The sequence below is a fragment of the Vipera berus genome (genome assembly GCF_964194415.1).
Source record: "Vipera berus genome assembly, chromosome: 3".
NCBI classification, from domain to species: Eukaryota; Metazoa; Chordata; class Lepidosauria; order Squamata; family Viperidae; genus Vipera; species Vipera berus.
The window spans coordinates 181,240,640-181,260,632 of record NC_138204.1 but is presented as its reverse complement, the minus strand read 5'-3'; the positions used below and the strand labels follow the sequence as shown (position 1 = coordinate 181,260,632).

General features: G+C 35.1%; 1 protein-coding gene and 1 long non-coding RNA gene across 6 annotated transcripts in view; one reads left to right on the top strand and one right to left on the bottom strand.

Moving 5' to 3' along the window:
• Nucleotides 1–1,679: 1,679 nt before the first annotated feature.
• The window catches only part of LOC308665809 (serine/threonine-protein kinase Sgk3), a 46,442-nt gene continuing 28,128 nt past the window's right edge, over nt 1,680–19,993 (bottom strand). For 4 of the 5 annotated variants that reach the window (XM_081324054.1, XM_081324055.1, XM_081324057.1 and 1 more), the window contains exons 4-18: nt 19,633–19,716; nt 19,421–19,493; nt 14,722–14,797; nt 12,460–12,547; nt 10,000–10,049; nt 9,500–9,557; nt 9,120–9,203; nt 8,908–9,039; nt 8,269–8,381; nt 8,047–8,083; nt 7,860–7,946; nt 7,077–7,172; nt 4,752–4,907; nt 3,481–3,570; nt 1,680–3,080 (exon numbers count right to left, since the gene is read on the bottom strand). In XM_081324054.1, the coding sequence (XP_081180180.1) occupies nt 2,913–3,080; nt 3,481–3,570; nt 4,752–4,907; nt 7,077–7,172; nt 7,860–7,946; nt 8,047–8,083; nt 8,269–8,381; nt 8,908–9,039; nt 9,120–9,203; nt 9,500–9,557; nt 10,000–10,049; nt 12,460–12,547; nt 14,722–14,797; nt 19,421–19,493; nt 19,633–19,716 (1,392 nt within the window). In that variant the 3' untranslated portion in view covers nt 1,680–2,912. The remainder of the gene's footprint in view (nt 3,081–3,480; nt 3,571–4,751; nt 4,908–7,076; nt 7,173–7,859; nt 7,947–8,046; nt 8,084–8,268; nt 8,382–8,907; nt 9,040–9,119; nt 9,204–9,499; nt 9,558–9,999; nt 10,050–12,459; nt 12,548–14,721; nt 14,798–19,420; nt 19,494–19,632; nt 19,717–19,993) is intronic. The other variant, XM_081324058.1, reaches the window with a different exon arrangement.
• On the top strand, nt 4,798–9,280 carry LOC308665810. The gene is made up of 3 exons (XR_014025966.1): nt 4,798–4,918; nt 7,918–8,115; nt 9,135–9,280. It is a non-coding gene; the product is annotated as an uncharacterized lncRNA (long non-coding RNA).

Here is a 19,993-nt window from a genome sequence, read left to right as displayed (position 1 = left end):
TTCTCCTTGGGCCTTCTTTCTGCTTCCCTCCTCTCCTTCATGTATTTCTACCATTGGCAAGGCTGCTTCATTCATCTTTCATTTAGCAGCAGATCTTCCCTCTCTTCCCTCTCTCCCTCAGAAAGGCCAAAGCCCAACACCAGATTTCCAACTCACTGTGCTTGGTAATCCCATTGCCAGTCTCACAATGCTGTACAGCAATCTTGTGCTTGACAAGATTTTCAGCTTTGACAAATTCAGGCATAAGATTTACCTCAGATCAGTTAATTCAGGGTTTCTCAACTTTAGATGTGTGGACTTCAACATGCTGGCTGAGGAATTCTGGGAATTGAAGTCCACACAGCTTAAAGTGGCTCAGGCTGAGAAACACAGAGATTATTCATGAGATATTCATTGACATTAGCTACTGTTGCATTAATGCCACATTATAAACAAACCTACAGAAAAAAAGCAAATATTCCTAATGTACATAGCCAACTCATAGTAAACATGTTTAACTATTATGGGTTTGTTAACTGGCCTTTTATCTATTCACAACTATTGTTTCTGAAGAATTACCATGTGTTCAATATACTCTCCCCCATTTTTAATACAAGATTTTAGAAAAGTAATGAATTACAAACTAAGTAGGAAATGTCAGGGGTTGACTACAAAAAAGGCAAATGCAGTTTTAGGCTATATCAGTTCAAATCAATGATGATTTGACCTTATTCTATGTTGGTTAGACTATCATGAGCATTAGGCCTAGTTTAGAGTACCATATTTGATAGATACTGGACTAAATTCAGAAAATGGCATAGAACAGGAGTCCCTAATACCTGGGCCACGGAGTGGTACCAGGCCATGAAAGTGGTGGGCGAGCACACGATTCCAGGGGGAAAAAAGCTAGGCATCATTAGCATATAGGCAATATTTAAGCCCAAAGCCCCTGATTAATCCACTCTATGGATTAATTTAGAAATTAAACAAGATTGACAAAATTGATACGTTTGGGATACCATAGCTTAGTAGAAGTTTGCAGAAGTCCCACATTCTCATGCCAACTCTGGAGTATGGAATAGGACCATGAAGAATAATGCATCCTACTCCAACTCTATAGACAGTCATTTCAGCAGAATACTATGATTGATGGTGTGAGCATACTGATGGCATCCAACTCACAACTTTACTAAATGGCTTCATATACTTGCTAAGTGATCCAGAAGGATCAAAAAAGTTATACTCACGTGATAATCTGTTGGATGATCAAGACTATTTTGCTACCCAAACCAGGCTACTAATACATTTGGAACTGATCCACGTAATCTATATTGTCCAAGGTCTTATGAACTAGCTACTACCCTACTTCATTGGATGTATGGTTTGTGTGAGAAAACTGGATCTCATATGAGGCACATAACTGATTAAAATGAGCTGACTGAATTCCTTAAGAGCTAGGATTCCAATGAAGAATGCTCTAGTGAAGATAAAAGTGGACTTTGGGTTGGATATTTTGATTGTGTTTGTATACACCATGCATTATTTGGTTTGCCACAGTTAGACTGTTAATCAGTGTAATAATAGAGACGGTATACATCTTCTTGGTAAACATCTTCACAGGTTACCATTTCTTTCGTGTTATTCAAATCAGATTTCCTGAAATAACACATCCTTTTTATTATCTTAAATATATATTTATTTATTTTTATTTTTAAGATATGCTTACTTCCATTTTCTTAGTAATATGAATTCCATTAATTAGTGGAAAAAATAAACAGTAACAATATTACAATTTATGTTGATTGTCTCAAATACTTCATCCTTTTACTTTGAATGGGACAACTAAACTAAAGAAAAACTTGTTTATATCTTAAAGTGAAAATATTTTGTAAAGCAAAGATTTGATTTCTATTCAATCAGTCTGTTAAAGCCAATAAAAAATTATTCTCTGTTCAAATTTTGTAGACACTGTTTTGAAACTCATTCCCTCATCCTCAAACCATTGATTATACTGGTATACGTGTGTATGCATGTCTAAAAATGAAGAAGTTATATTTAGTACATTATTTGGGAGCAAACTGGACAAGTGTTCGACATATAAAAAGAAACTGAAATTAAAATACATATAACAAGGAAATAAGATTTTTAATATAATCAAATTGTAATATATTAGCTTTCAACATGGAAGGAGTTTCACTTCTACAAATGGCAGTACTGTGATGTTTAATTTTTTATTTCTTGGGGAGAAAGATACTAGCTTCTTCTGTAAGAAGGAGAAATGGTCATTGTGAGATGTATTGTCATCAACAAATATTAAATACTAATTTGCTCCAACTTTATTTAACTTAGAAAATACATTGTGTTCAGTAACTGGAATGAATCAAACACTTAAGTGACAAATGACTTCATTTATATGCCCATCATGATTTACAATGGCACACATTTACATTAAACCAAGTGATACTGTATATATTATTTCTTCTAGTTAGTAAAGTAGTATGATTATTGCCAGTTAAGTAAAAAATGGTAGTTAAGCTTATTTCTTAAACAGGAGTTTACCAAAATAATTGCATAGTAGTAATTCAAGCATAGAAGTTCAATATAATTACAAAGCCCATTAAATAGGTGTGCCGATCATAAAGGGAGCCAATATAGATAGGTTAATGTAAACTGAATGAAAAACAGCTATTATCTTTGTTTTAAAAGTTTCAAGGTTAGGAACTTTTACTTAAATGCATTTTTAAAAATATTTTTGTGCAGCATGTTTAACAGTCTAAAAATTTAATGTAAAATGCCCATTATCCTCATAATACAGCAGAAAAAGTTTGTTCTTCAACAGATCAAATGAGGCACTTGTAGCATAAATTTCAGAAACTGTTTATAATGATATAATTTCATTAGTCCTCTAGAGATAGCTTCCAATGTTCCAATCTTCAGCTTAAGTCTTCAGAAGGTGGTGCATAAGAAAATCCAATGAATGCATCATCTGCTTCTAGTACACTAGCATTTACAATATTATAATCAGAAGAAATGCAAATTGAGCAGGGTACCATCTCTTCTGTAAATGTTGCATCAAAGTTCCTGATGTCATCTGGACCAAACTAGAAAATAAAGCATATGTAAAATATTACAAGAGGCTTATATGTCCATATATTATCTATTTAAAATGATTTTAAAAATCTTCCAACAGAATAGTTTAGCGTGTACAGATATTATAGTTTATCTTGTTAAGCAGTAATCCTCCACTTGTGCAATGAGATTTCCAGTTAGTCTTTTAAACTCCCACAATTCTCCAAACATTTGCTCTGAAAGTAGTGGAGAAAGCAATTCTATACATAAATAGTTATTACATGGTGTACTAAGCACAATATACTACATAGAGACCTGTTTGTTTCTAGAGATTATGCAATACTATGTTCAGTTTTTATTCACCACTTCATGATTTTTTAAATTCATCTTAGCTATGATGACTTAACGAATAAAGAGTAGGAAGGGACTTACCACATTAGGATTAAATGGTGGTGGAATCTTTTTTTGTAAAAGGTCATTCCAATTGAGTGATTCAAAGAAGGGATGCCTTTGAATTTCAAGCTGAAATACAAAATGAAGTTTAATATAAACTATATAATTTGTATCAAATGTGTTAGAAAACTGTTGTCATTCCACATAAAGTTAACAAATTTTCCTGTTCTGATTAAAGTCTGGTTCCCAAAAATTATGGATCTTGTGCTGAATTTCCTATGTATGATATTAAACGTTTTAGTGACTGCCCTTCTTGATTGATCATGATTCCCAGGGAGGTTAAACTATGGTTAATTCATCTTTAAGTAAGAGGGTCATGGTGTGCATAAAGGAAGCAGTGGTGTACCCCCTCCTCAAGATGCCATCACTCATTTCCAACCTTCCCTTTTTGGATTCTGGAAAAAGTAGCAGTTAAACAACTGCAGTGTTATTACTGTATATTTTACAGATTGTCCTCAATTTATGACTGTTAGTTCAGCAACGGTTCAAAATTATGACAGTGCTGAATGAAGGGACATGCATCCTCCTCCCAAAATTCTAATCATTGCAACCATATAGTCATGTGATAAAAATTAGGTCACTTGGCAGCACACCTGCCCTTACAATCACAGGAGTGCTGCAAGCTGGCTAGGCTCTCTGGCACGTAGAAATCTGCCACAAGCTGTGAGATCTCGGCTAACTGGGGCCACTAGCTTGGAGGCCTTCCCCCTCCCCCACCACTCCCAGAAGGCTCAAGTCTTCTACCTGCCTCACTACTTTCATGAAAGGCTTGGGCTAACACCCTAAAATGGATAATGTCAACCTATCCTATGGCGTTTATAAAAACTCTTGAGTATAAATATGTAATTCAGTACCATAAAAGCTCTGCACCTATATGAAACATAATTATAATGAAGATGGACAACATTCTATAAATTGTTTAATTCATAAAATCCAAATAACCTTTATTTGGTAAAACACTTTACACCTCATGTTGTTAAACTCTTGATTCAAAGAAAATTAATTATGCTTAAATCCCATCCAAAGCAATTAAAATTGAGTTAATCTTCAGAGTTACCTTGCAGTGAGATGGATAAATATATTGTTTATGCTGGAATGAAATGCAGTAGTCAAATTTGGTTATTTAAATTTTTCAGACCACTTATAATATTTTTAAAAGGAATAAATATTTGCATTTCATGTAGTAGCAAAGAAAATTTTAAATGTTTTTTTAATTTATTGTTTGATTTCAAATAAGGTATTTTACATACAAAATCTTCTTTAGCTCCAAGTCTGTTCTGTCTTTCCTTCTCCAAAAGTTCTTCCAAAATAGACCAAGCTGTAAGACTGACACCTGGCCTTAAATGGAGAGGTTTATGAAGAATGCTTTCATACATCTCAGCAACATCACGGCAGTAAAAGGGCGGCTGGATATATTGTAAGGAAAGATAACAGAACATAGATATAATGTACTTGTTCAAGAAATGTATGTATGCATGTATATATGTATGTATATATATATATACACACACACACACACAGAGTATATATATATTGCAACGATCACCCTTACTACAAAATATTCACCCTCAAAGATCACAGAGAACCATTGAGAAGAGCAACATACTGTTTAATAAGTGTATGTCATAAAGATATGAAAGATTATTTGTTCTAGGACTTGAACCATCTATTTAGAATTTGCTTGGTACTCATGCAATAGAAGAGTTTCTAAACTGCCGTGAGAGCTTCTTAGTACCTAGGATAATAAACATGGGATCATTTCAATTAAATACTTTCTCTATGATTTAGAAGATATTATAGTTTCAAATTTGACACCAGATCCTGAAGATAACCTAATCTAGGGAAAATAAAATTGTTGATGGATATTAATGGTGTAAATATAGGTCCACTGTATAAGATTTACCACATAGAATCATATTATCAAGTAATTGTGTTTTTAAGAAAGCAATCTCACTCAGAGTGATCTGAAATAGAAACACAATCAAGGACTGGTAAGAAATATTATCTGGATTATAGGAGGAAAATAACTTGGTTCTAATTGGCAATAACTGCTATTTTTCTGACACATTATGCTTTTAAATATCTCAGATGAAAATCCTATTGCACTGGATGTTATTTTCCTTTTTTTGTCCAATATATTTTAAAAATGACTTGTGACATGATGAATCATATTCACGAAATTATTGTATATACTTTATTGATGTAAGCAAAATATTTTATAACTGAGACAGGAAGCAAAGTCTGGTGATAGGAAAAAACAGGCATTTTCCTAAAGACCAAAAAATGTACATTTTAATATAGGTACTACAGAAACAAAAAGAAAGTGAAGAAGAACTAAAGAGCCTCTTGTTGCAGGTGAAGAAGGAGAGTGCAAAACTTGGGTTGAAACTAAACATTAAGAAAACCAAGATCATGGCATCCGGCCCTCTCAACTCCTGGCAAATAGATGGGGAAGAAATGGAGGTAGTGACAGATTTTATTTTCCTGGGCTCCAAGATCACTGCAGATGGGGACTGTAGCCAAGAAATTAAAAGACGCTTGCTCCTGGGGAGGAAAGCCATGGCAAATCTAGACAGCACACTAAAAAGCAGAGACATCACCCTGCCAACAAAAGTGCGTATAGTCAAGGCTATGGTCTTCCCAGTTGCAATGTATGGCAGTGAAAGTTGGACCATCAGAAAGGCTGAGCGCCAAAGAATTGAGGCCTTTGAACTATGGTGCTGGAGAAGACTCCTGCGAGTCCCTTGGACTGCAAGGCGATCAAACCGGTCAGTCCTAGAGGAGATCAACCCTGACTGCTCTTTAGAAGGCCAGATCCTGAAGCTAAAACTCAAATACTTTGGCCACTTAATGAGAAGGAAGGACTCACTGGAGAAGAGCCTAATGCTGGGAAAGATTGAGGGCAATAGAAGAAGGGGACGACAGAGAATGAGGTGGCTGGATGGAGTCACTGAAGCAGTATGTGTGAGCCTAGATGGACTCCAGAAGATGGTAGAGGACAGGAAGGCCTGGAGGAACATTGTCCATAGGGTCGCGATGGGTCGGACACGACTTCGCAACTAACAACAACAACAGAAACAAAAAACGATCTCTACTATCCTAGAGGAACAACAGGATAAATGAAAAGATGTTAGAAATGTCCTAGATACTGTCAGCTTTTTCTAAATGATTCCATTCACTTTAGGAGCAAATGCTATCATTGCTATTTCAGTTGTTTATTTTTTTATGCCTGGTGACATAATCTGTTCCACTACCAGCCAGGAAATTGAGAGAACATCAGAAGCAAATGACTAAGCCACAAGACTTGGCTGGGAATAAAGTAGTCTATTCACATATATGCATTGTGGATGTTACTATGTTTTTAATATTTTTATGTAAAAAATTAAAAGTTAATTTAGTTTAATTAAAGTTCAATTTGAACAATTCTATTAGATTAGAATACGGATCATTTTAATCAGTATCCTGTTTCCAACAGCAATAGCTAGGACATATGTAACAAGTTATCTCCTAGTATCTAGTATATATTTTTAGACATTGATTTAGGTATACAGTTTGAAAAATATGAGATTACCTACCAGACCATATAGCATTTCATACAAAACAGCTCCAAGACACCACCAGTCTACAGTGTTATCATAGGGTTGCTTTCTGATTACTTCTGGAGCCAGGTACTATAAGGGAAAAATGGCTTCATCAGTCACTAGGAGGCAAAACTCCTTTTGGTATGAATGATGCTAAGCATAAGCCTATGGCCTTTCACTCTCAACTATTTAACAAAGCTCAAAATTAATTTCTTAGATATATGCATGTTATTATAAAAAAATAGAAGATGTTTTGAAGCTTACCTTGTTTTTATGATTTTATGGTTTGCAGTTTTATTACTGCTGTGAGTCTCTCAGAGTTGTGTTTTCAGATGGGCAGTCATACGAATGAATGATTGTAAAACCAAAATTTAATTCTTCTAAAGCTTGCAATGAGCCTGTTACTCACTCTAGCCCAAAGCTTGGGGGGAAAGATCCACTTATTTTAATCAGGGCACGATGGAGTGCCACACAAATCTAATGAGAATCATGTTGGAAACTTTCTTATGGTATTGATAATTAGATAACACTGCTAAAATACATTTTTGTACAATTATTGGCTTAGTTTGGTTACTATCTTCCACAACTTTCTTAGGCAGCTAATTTAGCATCCCCATGGTCATCAAGACTTCCCTAATAATTAAGTTACATCTTTTTTTTATTAAGATGTTATATATCTAAGATACTGTTTTTCAGTTCTACCAATGAAAGTTCCAAATGTATTGTATTTTAAGAGAGAGAAAGAGAAAGTGAGAGCGCGTAAGTAAATTAACTTACCTCTGGAGTTCCACAAAACGTTGCAGTAGTATCTGAAGTTGCAATTCCTTCTTTACAGAGTCCAAAATCTGTTAAGACTACATGCCCCTGCATTGAAAATTGGAAATCTACTGTTAAACAATGAAGAATATTAGTGATTATATTGTTTAAATTTCTTGGATAATAGAAAGAAATATTTACAGCCTACCAATGAATCTAGAAGAATATTTTCTGGCTTGAGATCCCTGGGCATAAATGAGAAAGAAGGAAATTCATTGTAAGTAAAATCTCTAACAAGAATCATGGTCTTGTATAACTATAAATAAGAAATAAGGTCCTTGTATAAACCAACAAATAATAAAATGAAAAAGTAAATATATATTAATATAAAATGCCTGTATTTATTCCATTTTCCCTTTTCAGTCATTACCTGTATACAATTTTTATAGAGTGCAAGTAGCCCAGTGCACTGGCTATTTCAGCAGCATAAAACTTGGCTCTGTGTTCAGGAAAGGTGCGTTCTTTTTGTAAGTGAAAGAAGAGCTGTAAATATGCATGGAACAGGTTAAAAGAAAACAGTGTTATTCTTAATAATAAGATTAACACATTCTGCAATTGTCTATCAACAGCTATCAAAACAGTGAAAAAACGTTGTGCATAATTATTCACATCCTTCCTTTAATCATTTCCTTATTTTTTTCACATCTGTAGCCTTGGCAAGTTACAGCTGCAATTCCTGAATAAATTACTGCAATGGTCTAGTTTACAAATAACCACAACCAGCAACCATGGTTTTGGAGATTCTGCGTTCACATAATTTGTGAATGCTACCCATGTTTCACTAACTTTTGGTTAATATAAATTGTGATTATAATAATTTTTAAACTAAATATTCTATATACACATAAAGTAGTAAGCAATAACAGCAACATAGCAAATAGATCTATTTTTGCAATGTGGGAGTCGATTTATATTAAGCCACTATGATTAGCTGCTGCAATTTCTCTTAAACTGCAAGCCAAAACTGATGACATTTGATTACTATATAAAGACTGAAAAGTATACCTACCTCTCCTCCATTAACAAAATCCAGAACAAAGTACAGCTTCTCTATGGTTTGGAATGAATAATGCAATCCAACTAAGAATGGATGTTTCACATTTTTCAATAGCACATTGCGTTCAGCCATGATATGTTTTTGCTATGAGGAAATGAAGGGTCAATAAGTAAGTAGGAATAATTTTGTAATTGGAAGGAAAAACAAAATCTCTTCCCTTTTACCTCTTTCCTGTTTAGGACAATTTTCTTCTGCAGCACTTTAACAGCATAGAACTTTCCATCCCATTTTCGTTTTGCAAGAAGAACCTAAAGAAGAATTTTCATAGAAAGTCTGTTCCACCCTGTTGAAGAATTCAAGTAATTTTTCCCAGTTCTTACAAGTAACAACTATATAGAGATAATGCAGTGATGTTAGATTATTTCTAATTTTTAAAAATTGCCCTTATGATTCCAGGGATTCAAACTGGAGTCTTTGATATCTAAGGCAAGCAGCTATAACTTTTCATACCATCAACAAAAGGATATATCCCACCCATAGAATCAAAAAATGTTCAAATGGAGTGGTATGAGCAAAAAGTATGTAATAATAAAAGGAAACCTACCTTGCCAAAGCTGCCCTTCCCAATAACTTTCAGGAAGTCAAAGTCTGTTGGTTTAGCACTGGAGTGGTTTCAGGATAAAGAAAAACAGGTAATCAAAATAATAAAAGGTAGCTATTTAGTGTTTGGATGGCAGTCATACTACATATTCTTCCTAACTACTCCTTCAGTATTCGCTGTGCTCTTCATCACAGTTCAAGTTTAACAATCAGATGTCTGCTGTATTGCAGTCTTCTAGAGCACCAATTATTCTACATAGTATTTTCCATTTTATGCATGTGCTTTCTGATTATCCTCCACATTACTGTTTCTTTTACTGACTTTCTACAAATTCATCCTTTTCCCTTTTTATTTATACTTAATAACTTGTAAGACAATATTCTCTTAGTTCTAAATTACAACAATTTTTTTCTAATTGATACTACATGCAGGGTACTTTTTACTCCCAGCCCCACTTTAACAAAGTAACTACAAAGGCTAATTTATATTTAACTAAAACCTACTGAGGATTTGCAGATGGCCCCAGGTTGATGTTCTGTGAGGTAGAATTTAGCTGTTTAAAAATAAAAATATAAATTAAAATCAAATCAAGTTTATAGATAATTCATTAGTTAGAAAAGAAGTTTAATAATAACATTTCAGATTGCAATCTAGTATACTCAAATTACCGGTAAGTATTTTTGGGGAACTAAATCTTTCTTGTAACTTTGTTTTTGAAAGGACAAAGGTTAATTACTGTAATCCCTATCAATACAGAGATGTTCCTGAGAAAGAAAGAAAGAAAGAAAGAAAGAAAGAAAGAAAGAAAGAAAGAAAGAAAGAAAGAAAGAAAGAAAGAAAGAAAAAAGGAAGGAAGGAAGGAAGGAAGGAAGGAAGGAAGGAAGGAAGGAAGGAAGGAAGGAAGGAAGAAAATTGTTTCTCAGGCAGTTTTCTATCTTTAGGAGCAAAGTCTACGTTCCCCACATATTTCTGTGGGCTGTCCAAAAGAAAATCCAGCTTGTTTTCATAAACAGCTTTGAGATTGAAAAAGGAAACTCAGTAATTAAAAACTAAACTCTGAAAAGATATTTGGAAGGGATTACACAAGAACTCTTGTGTATCCTTTTAGACATACTCTTATATATCTACAGCTTTTCTTGGGATCAAACTTTCCAGGCCCTTTAAAAGATTTAAAAAGAACAACTAATAGGGTTAATCTTTCTAGATATTTAAGAGACCTATTTTACAGATTAATTTTTGTCATTTTGCTATCAAAGTTTATCAGTAGAATTCTCCAGGACTCTGAGGTGTAAAAAAAAAAAGAATGGCAAGGATGAATGTGACCCATAGACTGTCAACCCTACCACAGAAAGATAGGATAAACTCCTGGGTCAGATTATGTCTACACACTTTTCACCCTCCTCCCCACTCCAGTCCCGGGACATCATAAATCCTGCTGAACTAAAATGCAAGTAGAAAGAGTTGTGCATGGACAGAAGTGGGGCATTATTAAAATCTGGGCTGAGTGGATCTGGTCCAGAAGGACAACAGAAACTCTTTTCTGCTTGGTGAACAGATGTGGTAGAGACCAGGTGACATATTAGAATTGTTACCAATGAAAAATATAGCTGCCACCCAACATGCCTACATTACCATGAACAACTTCAATTTGTAAAATGACAATTGCATTTGGTTGCATATAAAGAATATTTTTCTATGTTTTGTGTGATTTTCATGTTGCACTGTTGGACTAAATAAATTTATTTGATTAATGGATTAATATGTTATAAATTATTGCTTTGAAGACAATAATGCTTGTGTTATATTTATTATTAAATAAATTATTCTTCATCTCAAATGAATAACAAATAAATGGTGAGAACAATCTGTTTATGCAAGTATGCATACTAGTGTAAACTAGAGCAATTAATTCACAGAGCACATATTATAACCTGACATTGTTTATATTGTCCTGGCAAGTAGAATCAGCATTTTCTACAAGTAAAAATGCCATTTATGACATGACAAAATCCCATTACTGAAGAAAATTAACATTCCTCTACCAACTCATCAGATACAATTACCTGATTTTTGGCAAGGGAACCAGAACATGTCTGAAATATTAAACCTTCTAATACAGGCATGTGAAACTCATGAGGTCACGTGACGTCACGCAATGTATCGCAACTTTTTCCCCATCACAGGCAATGGGGTGGGCGCAGTTTTAGTATGATGCATCCGGCCCGCGGGCTGGCACTTTGACATGCCTGTTCTAATAGGACAAACAGTTTTAAATCTGTGAATAATATGAACATGGAAAATATAAAATATGGCAAGACACCCTTGATTATGTTCAAAATCAGATGTTGATTAAAGCTGAGGTGGATTTGGACCCATTTCCTAGAGACGTGTTGTATCGTACAGGTTGAATGCATAGCTTTATTGATCATTAGACTGCAGAAGTCTCTGACCATGGCTGAGTCAGCACTCCAGGGAGCTTGCTTGAGCACTGCAGCATGAAGTAGGCTGTAGTATTGACATAAACTTTATGTCAACTAGCTGGATTAGTGATTAGTATTAGTTAATGCTGCTTTAATTGCCAATTATAGGAATAGCAGCTGTTCTTACATATTTTCTTTTATTACAAAGTATTGTAGATGTTCTTGTAATTTCACTGATGAAAGTGCAAAGATTCCAAAACTTATGCTTACTGACATAAAGACTGGCATCTTCACTGGAATATATGAAGAATGATGATTTGTATTTTAAAAATAGTCTAGGAGTACAGATTAAAGGACTCCAAACTTTGAACAATGTGAAACAACAACTTAACATTCTGAGACTACTATATTTGACAAGAGAGATAGGCAATGCTTTATATTCCACTGAAGTATAAATCAAGAAAGATATTGGAAAAGGCGAATAGGGTTGATTAAATAAGGTAACTTCTGTAATTTAACCACAGGATGCAAAAAAATAGTTACCTTTTGACTGTTTCTTTCATCCTCATCTTCAGATGGATCATATTGGTGCTTTGGATTGTCCATCTGAAGAAATGATCTTACATCTGGACTAGGAAAGATAATTTATTTAATGTTTTATTATATATTTTCAATGTGAATAACATATACAACAAAATAAAAAAGAAATTATCATCATGACTTAGCTGAAAACTGAAACCAAACAGGAAGTTAGGTAGATTACAGCATAGCTAATTAAGATGAAGCTTCCATTTCCATTGATACAATATATATTAATTAGATCACTTCTAAACACCACCAGGAAGAAGCAATTTCCATTATAACACTTTGATGTTGTTGCCATTTTTAACTTTTAATTTGTTAAAATTTGTATTAATAACATTAAAATCACTACCACAATTATATATAATTGAATGAAAGCAGCAGGAATTTGATCAGTTAAAAATAATTTCAAAGAAATTAACAATCCAAACATTTTCCAAAAAAGTTACATTTTGATAAGCCATAGCAAACCAACAATGAAGCTGACAACCTCTTTACCATTGGTTATGTATTCCAGAGAAGACACAACCATGGGACAAGTAGAACCTGAATCTGAACTTCTGAACTACTCTTATTTTCCTTGTGGACAGAACATCACCTAGCACAGGGGCCCCCAACTCCTGGGGCCATGGTGCGCTGCTTGACTTTCTATGTAATTGTAACAGCCAAACTTCTTAGGCCTTATTTAGCCACCATTATAGCTAGTCCTCATCTTATGACAACAATTGAGTCTACAATTTTAGGTGTTAAGTTGTAAAAGTTGTAAAGCAGGTCATTCAATGACCAATCCAAATTTTATGACCTTTCTTGACATGTGGCAATCATTAAGTGAACGTGGTGTTGTAAAGTGAACACTACAACACCAGATTGTTGGGGGCAATAAGCTGACTTTGTAAAATGCCGCTGGGGGGGCCTGAAAGCCCTAATAAGCAGGCATATACATAGAATGAAGGCTATTGCTAAGCACATTGTGCTTTAGATTGTAAGCCGCCCTGAGTCCTCGGAGAAGGGCGGGATATAAATGGGATTAAAAAAAAATTGTTAAGTGAAAGCCTCAGTCATTAAATGAACCCATTGTTTCAATGGGGTGATTTTTGAAAGCCGAAGTAAATGCCAATTTCCAGCAAAAACATTCTAAATTGTGGACGTATGCTTGTGGGATGCTGCAAATGGCTGTAAATGTGGGCCAATTGCCGAACACCCAAAATTGATGTGACCACGGGATCTCCTGGACATCGCAACTTTGCTTTTGGGGTAGGGGGACTGTTTTAATTTTGAATGGTTGCTAATCAACTGGTCATAGCAAATGATTGCTAAGTGACTGGTCATATGTTGAGGACTACCTGTATTCAGAAACATCCATTTAAAGAATGGATGAATTCCTATATGTGATTTAAGTTATGAGCTTGCTTATATTTGTTTATTCCTCTGATTTATAAAGATGATGTTATGAAACCTGAAATAGCCAAACCCCCTCAGAGCATTTTGAATGACAGTGGAACTATAAATTCCTTCAGAAAGATTATTTTAATCAGCCATAATTCCTTCAATCAGAAAAGCTCAAACTTAAGTAATGATTTTAGTAACAATTCTGCAGTGGTTTAAAAAAATATCGAACACCACATGTGAGAACTCTAACCTTGACCTGCCAAAAGTATGCCTTGGTGATCACTGTCCATGTCATTTTGTGCAGCATCTGGTAATCAAAAGTTATAGACATTCTCTTACAATACAGGTAGTCCTTATCTTATGATCACAATTGGGTCCAGAATTTTCATAGTTAAGCAAACCAGTTGTTCAGTGAGTCAGGCCCAATTTTACAACCTTTTTGGTCATGTTTGTTAAGCGAACAAGTGAATCGCATAGTTATTAAGCAAATCCAGCTTCCTCCAATGACTTCGCTTGTTGGAAGCTGGCTGGGAAGGTCGTGAATGGTGATCACATGATGCCAGGAAGCTGCAACCATCATAAATACATGCCAATTGCCAAGCACCTGAATTTTGATCATGTGATCATGGGGATGCTATGATGGTTTTAAGTTTGAGTACTGGTTGTAAGTCTTTTTTTTTACTACTGTTGTAACTTTGAATGGTTGCTAAATGAATGGTTGTAAGTAGAGAACTCTCTGTGTATCACTTAGAAGGAACTTGTGGATTGTACTTTCTAGTATATAGTTTACCACATAATTTTATTCTCTTGGGGGTAAAAAAAAGTTTCACTTACTGATTGCAAAGCTCAGGCTGTCGTACTAAATTCTGAATGAATTCATTCAATCCTGCTCTTCTTTGTTTAATAAAATCTGAAAAATAAATGATCAGATATTAGAATACCTGTTTCAAAATTTAAATATGTGGATTTCTTAGATTACTTCATTAAAAAAGTAAAAAAAAACACCTTTGCTCTTCTATTTGTAATCAGGGCTGCTCGCCAGCATTCCATAAATACCAGTGGACAGGTGAATCAGATTAGATTAGATAATAGACCCTATAAAGAAAATAATTTTATTTTGTACCAGAATGACAGGATAACAGAATTGGAAGAGTTCAACACCCTACTCAAGCAGGAAACCCTATACCATTTCAGACAAATGGTTGTCCAATCTCTTCTTAAAAACCTCCAGTGTTGGAGTACCCACAACTTCTGGAGGCAAATCGTTCCACTGATTAATTGTTCTAACTGTCAGGAGATTTCTCTTTAGTTCTAGGTCAGGGGTAGGCAACCTCGGCTCTTTTATGACTCATGGACTTCAACTCCCGGAATTCCTGAGTCAGCTATTCTGGGAGTTGAAGTCCATGAGTCATAAAAGAGCCGAGGTTGCCTACCCCTGTTCTAGGTTCCAAATCCTTTAAACTATAGATTTGATGCTGCAGTCACTTGAAGAAGAAGATAGTGAAATGGATACCACTGAATAGATACTTGAAATTTGTTAAAAAATCAATCATTCCTATACAGCTCTTGTTATCTGAGAATATGATAAATACACACACTTTTTGATTAATATTAACAAAGTTATACATTGTCCTGTGTAGGAGAGGGAAAACCAAATGAAGTAAGCGTGGCTAGTAGGGAAATGTAAGACGGTAGGGCATCTCAAATCAGAAACTAGTTATTCTGTTAAGCTCAGTACTAAGCTATACTTGGAGAAACTGACAATAAGGGAAACAATATTATATAAAAGCTGTTTTGAAACTCAAATAATATTTTACCTAGGCTACATAGAATGCAGTAAAAGTAGTTCTATGTAATCAGAGATAAACTGGAATTCTTTTCTATGAATAAATATAACAAATACTTTAAACTTCCTTATGTAATATTTCCTAGCTTTAGCTAAAATTTTCTTCTAACTGAGCTAATGCTTTCCTTTGAATACGATTAGTAAATACTTGTAAGCAGGGCTTTTTTTCTCATAGAACGTTCAGAACGGCGTTCCGGCACCTTTTTTTTTTTGCAAAAAAGCTCCCTCTATTGGCTTTAGGAGTAGGCAATCTTGGCTCTTTTTTATGACTCATGGACTTCAACTCCCAGAAATCCTGAGCCAGCCACCCTGAGGGGAAAGAGAGAGGTTTCCAAGCTGAGCCATGTTGGCTCAGGAATTCTGGGAGTTGAAGTCCTTGAGTCATAAAAGAGCCAAGGTTGCCTACCCTGCACTACAGGAGGACATTAAAATTATTTACAAGGTTACTTCTTTAGGAACTAAACTTTTAGAATATAAAACAGCTAATTCAAAAAAGCCAACAGGAAAGAACCTCACATTTTTTATCTGCTTCTGTCTTTTGGAAGGTAAAATTAGATAACAAAATAATCTATTTCCTATGTTAACATCTCTGCAATGAAATCAATAAAGGTAACAGGAAAGAAATGAGAAACATTTTTCTCAATGTAATATGTCTAATTTAGCTGATGCTAGAAAAAAATAGTATCTTTTGTACACTCTTGAAAACTATTTTGAATCTATAACCATCTATTACAACTAAACCACTTTAAATTAAACAATTCTTAAGAATGAAATATTCTTAATTTGGACTTTACTTTTACTGTTTGGACTGTTGTGTGTTTTGAAAAATAGATTATTTAGAATCTAGTTATGTTGCACTTCAGTCTTTAAATAATTAACCTAGCATATACATAACAATGTATGATGTTTTCCATGCTGAGCTTAACATCAATAACAACATTTATTAAAAAGGCTAAAATAATTTCTGGTGGTATTGTCTGTACATTAAAATTTTGTTTAGTCACAATCTTTCACTTTTCACATTCTGGACAAGCAGTGGTCATGTATCCTAGCAAAAGATGTTACATATGTGCATAAGTGTAGTCAGTAGCATATGCCTTTTTAAAAATATCAAACATGCAAAGAAACAAATATAAGTCCAAAATATCTGTATTACATCCAGAAATGCCAACTTTGCAACCATTATTTCTCATCCATAACAATGGCACCCTAAAGATACCTGCATACGTGCAAATGCTTCTCTGGGATCAGTAACGCAGCAGGGATTGCTTTTTCCTTCCAGTAACAAATTGCTGGGAAATACCAAACATGGCCTTGAGAATTCCAATGTTTGTTACAATTTTTTCTGGATGTGGTTGGAAAGAGGCTGTTTGGCGCCGGAGACCACTGCCACAAGGAACACAGCTCTGGGTCGGGGTTCGGAGCAGCTCCAGGTGGGGGCTCAGCACAGGCTGCGGCATAGCAACTGCGGGGAGGGGAATCCCCACGGTGGCTGTGGAGAGGGGAATCCCCACGGCATGTGGCTCCGAGCCGCAGGGGCAAGGGTGCAAAGGACGGGTGGCGACGCCATAGGAAGACACTGGCATCGCTCCCAGTGACAGCACCTCTGAGTTCCGGCACCTTTTTTTTTTTTAGAAAAAAAGCACTGCTTGTAAGCCTATTACATCGCTTGGATGGTACAAAACAAGCATTCATATACAGTCTGTTTATATTTGCGGGTTAAATTGAGTAACAGGGGAAAAAGGAAAGACTTTAATTAGAGAGGACAAACACTCCAAAACTAGGATATGCTGCATATAATCCATCAGAATTATTATCTACATGTACTAATGCTTTCAGATATAGACTTTTTCCAATGACTGCTAATAGATTGGCACATAATGCAATGCAATACAGTAAAATACAGTACAATACAGTATTAACAGACGTTCCGGTCTCAATTGTGGTTGTAAGTTGAGGACTACAATACAGGTAGTCTTCACCTTACGACCACAATTAGGATCAGAAGTCTGTTGTTAAGCAAGGTGTTTAACACCTAATTTTATGGTTGTTAAGTGAATTACCATAGTTAAGTGAATCATGTGTTCATTAAGTGAATCTGGCTTCCCTCACTGATTTTGCTTATTAGAAGCCAACTAGGAAGGCTACAAATGGAGTAAACATGATTCCAAGATGCTGCAACCATGCCAGTTGCCAACCGTCCAAATTTTGATCATGTGACTGTGGATGCTGCAATGGTTGTATGAGGACCAGTTGTTACTTTTTTCAGTGTCATTCTAACTTAGAACGCTAGCTAAATGAATGGATGAAAGACTACTTGTACAGTAGTACAGTACTGTACAATGCCAGTTTGGACTACTGATTCTAGTCCTGCATCAGACTACAAAGCTGGAGAACATGAGTTCTAGACCCGCCTTCACAGATTACCTATATTCAGATTCATTCTTTAAAGACTGAATTATTCCTTTGATTACAGTAATAAAACTAATCACAATTTATCATTCACAGGGTGCAACTCAATCTGTCTGTTATTTCTTGAACCATGAAAGCCAGCTGGATGACTTTGGGCCAATCACTCTCTCTCAGCCCAACTCACCTCACAGGGGTGTTGTTGTTGTGGGGAAAATAGAAGCAGGAAGTTGCGTTTGTCATCTTGAGTTATTTATAAAAATAGTAAAGGTGGGATAAGGTAAAGGTAAAGGTTCCCCCACACATGCGTGCTAGTCGTTTCCGACTCTAGGGGCCGGTGCTCATCTCCGTTTCAAAGCCGAAGAGCCAGTGTTTGTCCAAGGACATCTCCGTGGTCATGTGGCCAGCATGACTAGATGCCAAAGGCGCACGGAACGCTGTTACCTTCCCACCGGAGTGGTCCCTATTTTTCTACTTGCATTTTTACGTGCTTTCAAACTGCTAGGTTGGCAAAAGCTGGGACGAGTAACAGGCGTTCACTCTGTTACGCGGCACTCGGGATTCAACCCGCCAAACTGCCGACCTTCTGATCGACAAGCTCAGCGTCCTAACCCACTGAGCCACCGCATCCCTATAAAGGTGGGATACAGATAAATAAATAATAAAATATACAATATGTCTCTCAGCTACAAGGTATGTTGTATATAACCCCCCGATATTATCAAAATCTGCACATCAGATTCAAACAAATAAAAAAATCTTAAAAATAAATAAAAAAACTTATTTATATGCAAGTGAAAATACAAATGTTCTGGATGATGACAGAACTACTTTAATGGAGAATTTATATTCATAGTTATCAGAATTACAAAAGTTTGCAATTGATTAGAATATATCCTAATTGGCACTAATGGTCATAAACAATTTAATGCACTAAGCATCATTCCTTGTTTTTAGAAGCCTTATGCTAAATGCACTTGTGTTTGCAGAGTTCAATGCCTTGATTTAAACCTGTTTTCACAATCCCTTTTCTCTGATCATACTTGCTAGAACAAAATTGAGTTGGGATTGTAAACATTTGGAAGGAATTAGATTGCCTACTGTTGGCTCAAATGATAAACCACATTATTGTACATTTATATCCACATACTCTTCTATGTGAATTTCTACTTACTGTTATAGAGGGGGAAAAACCTTCAAAAATGCTTAATTCAAGTTGAAATTACTGATGCAGAAACAGTTTAAAGATAAAATGAGAACTAAATGAGATCTACTTACCAGGATCAAAATTATCTCCAAATATTCTCTTAGCTGGAATTTTCAAATTCATTGTAGGAAATTGTTTCTTTAGCTGAAATACATAAGTCATGTGATATAATTTAACCTCAGAGATTACTTCAATTCTCAATCATGATGTACCAACAACATAGCAGAAGAAATTGGTTCAGAGGAATTTCCCAAACTACTTTGAGCACAACTTCCCTACTTACTGTATTATACAGCTTGTCAAACTCAGCATATCGCCTGAAGACAAACCATTCATTAGAGCCAACTGAAACCAAGACTTTGTAGACCTGTTGAAACAAAAAAAAATTAATAAAAAGTTTTGTAAAAATGTATGGGATTATGTATATGTATCCCATTTGCTTAATTACCATTTAATATTTCATCAAAAGGTTTAATGCACAGCTATAATAGATTGCATTCTCCAGTATGGGTTTGCTGAATATATCCATTTTTTTCTTCTAAATCGATTTGTAGACATGCTTGATGAAAGAAACTGAGGTATGTGCAGGAACTCATCAATTTATAAAAAAATTTTTTAATAAAATCTAAGAGAAACAGTTCCTA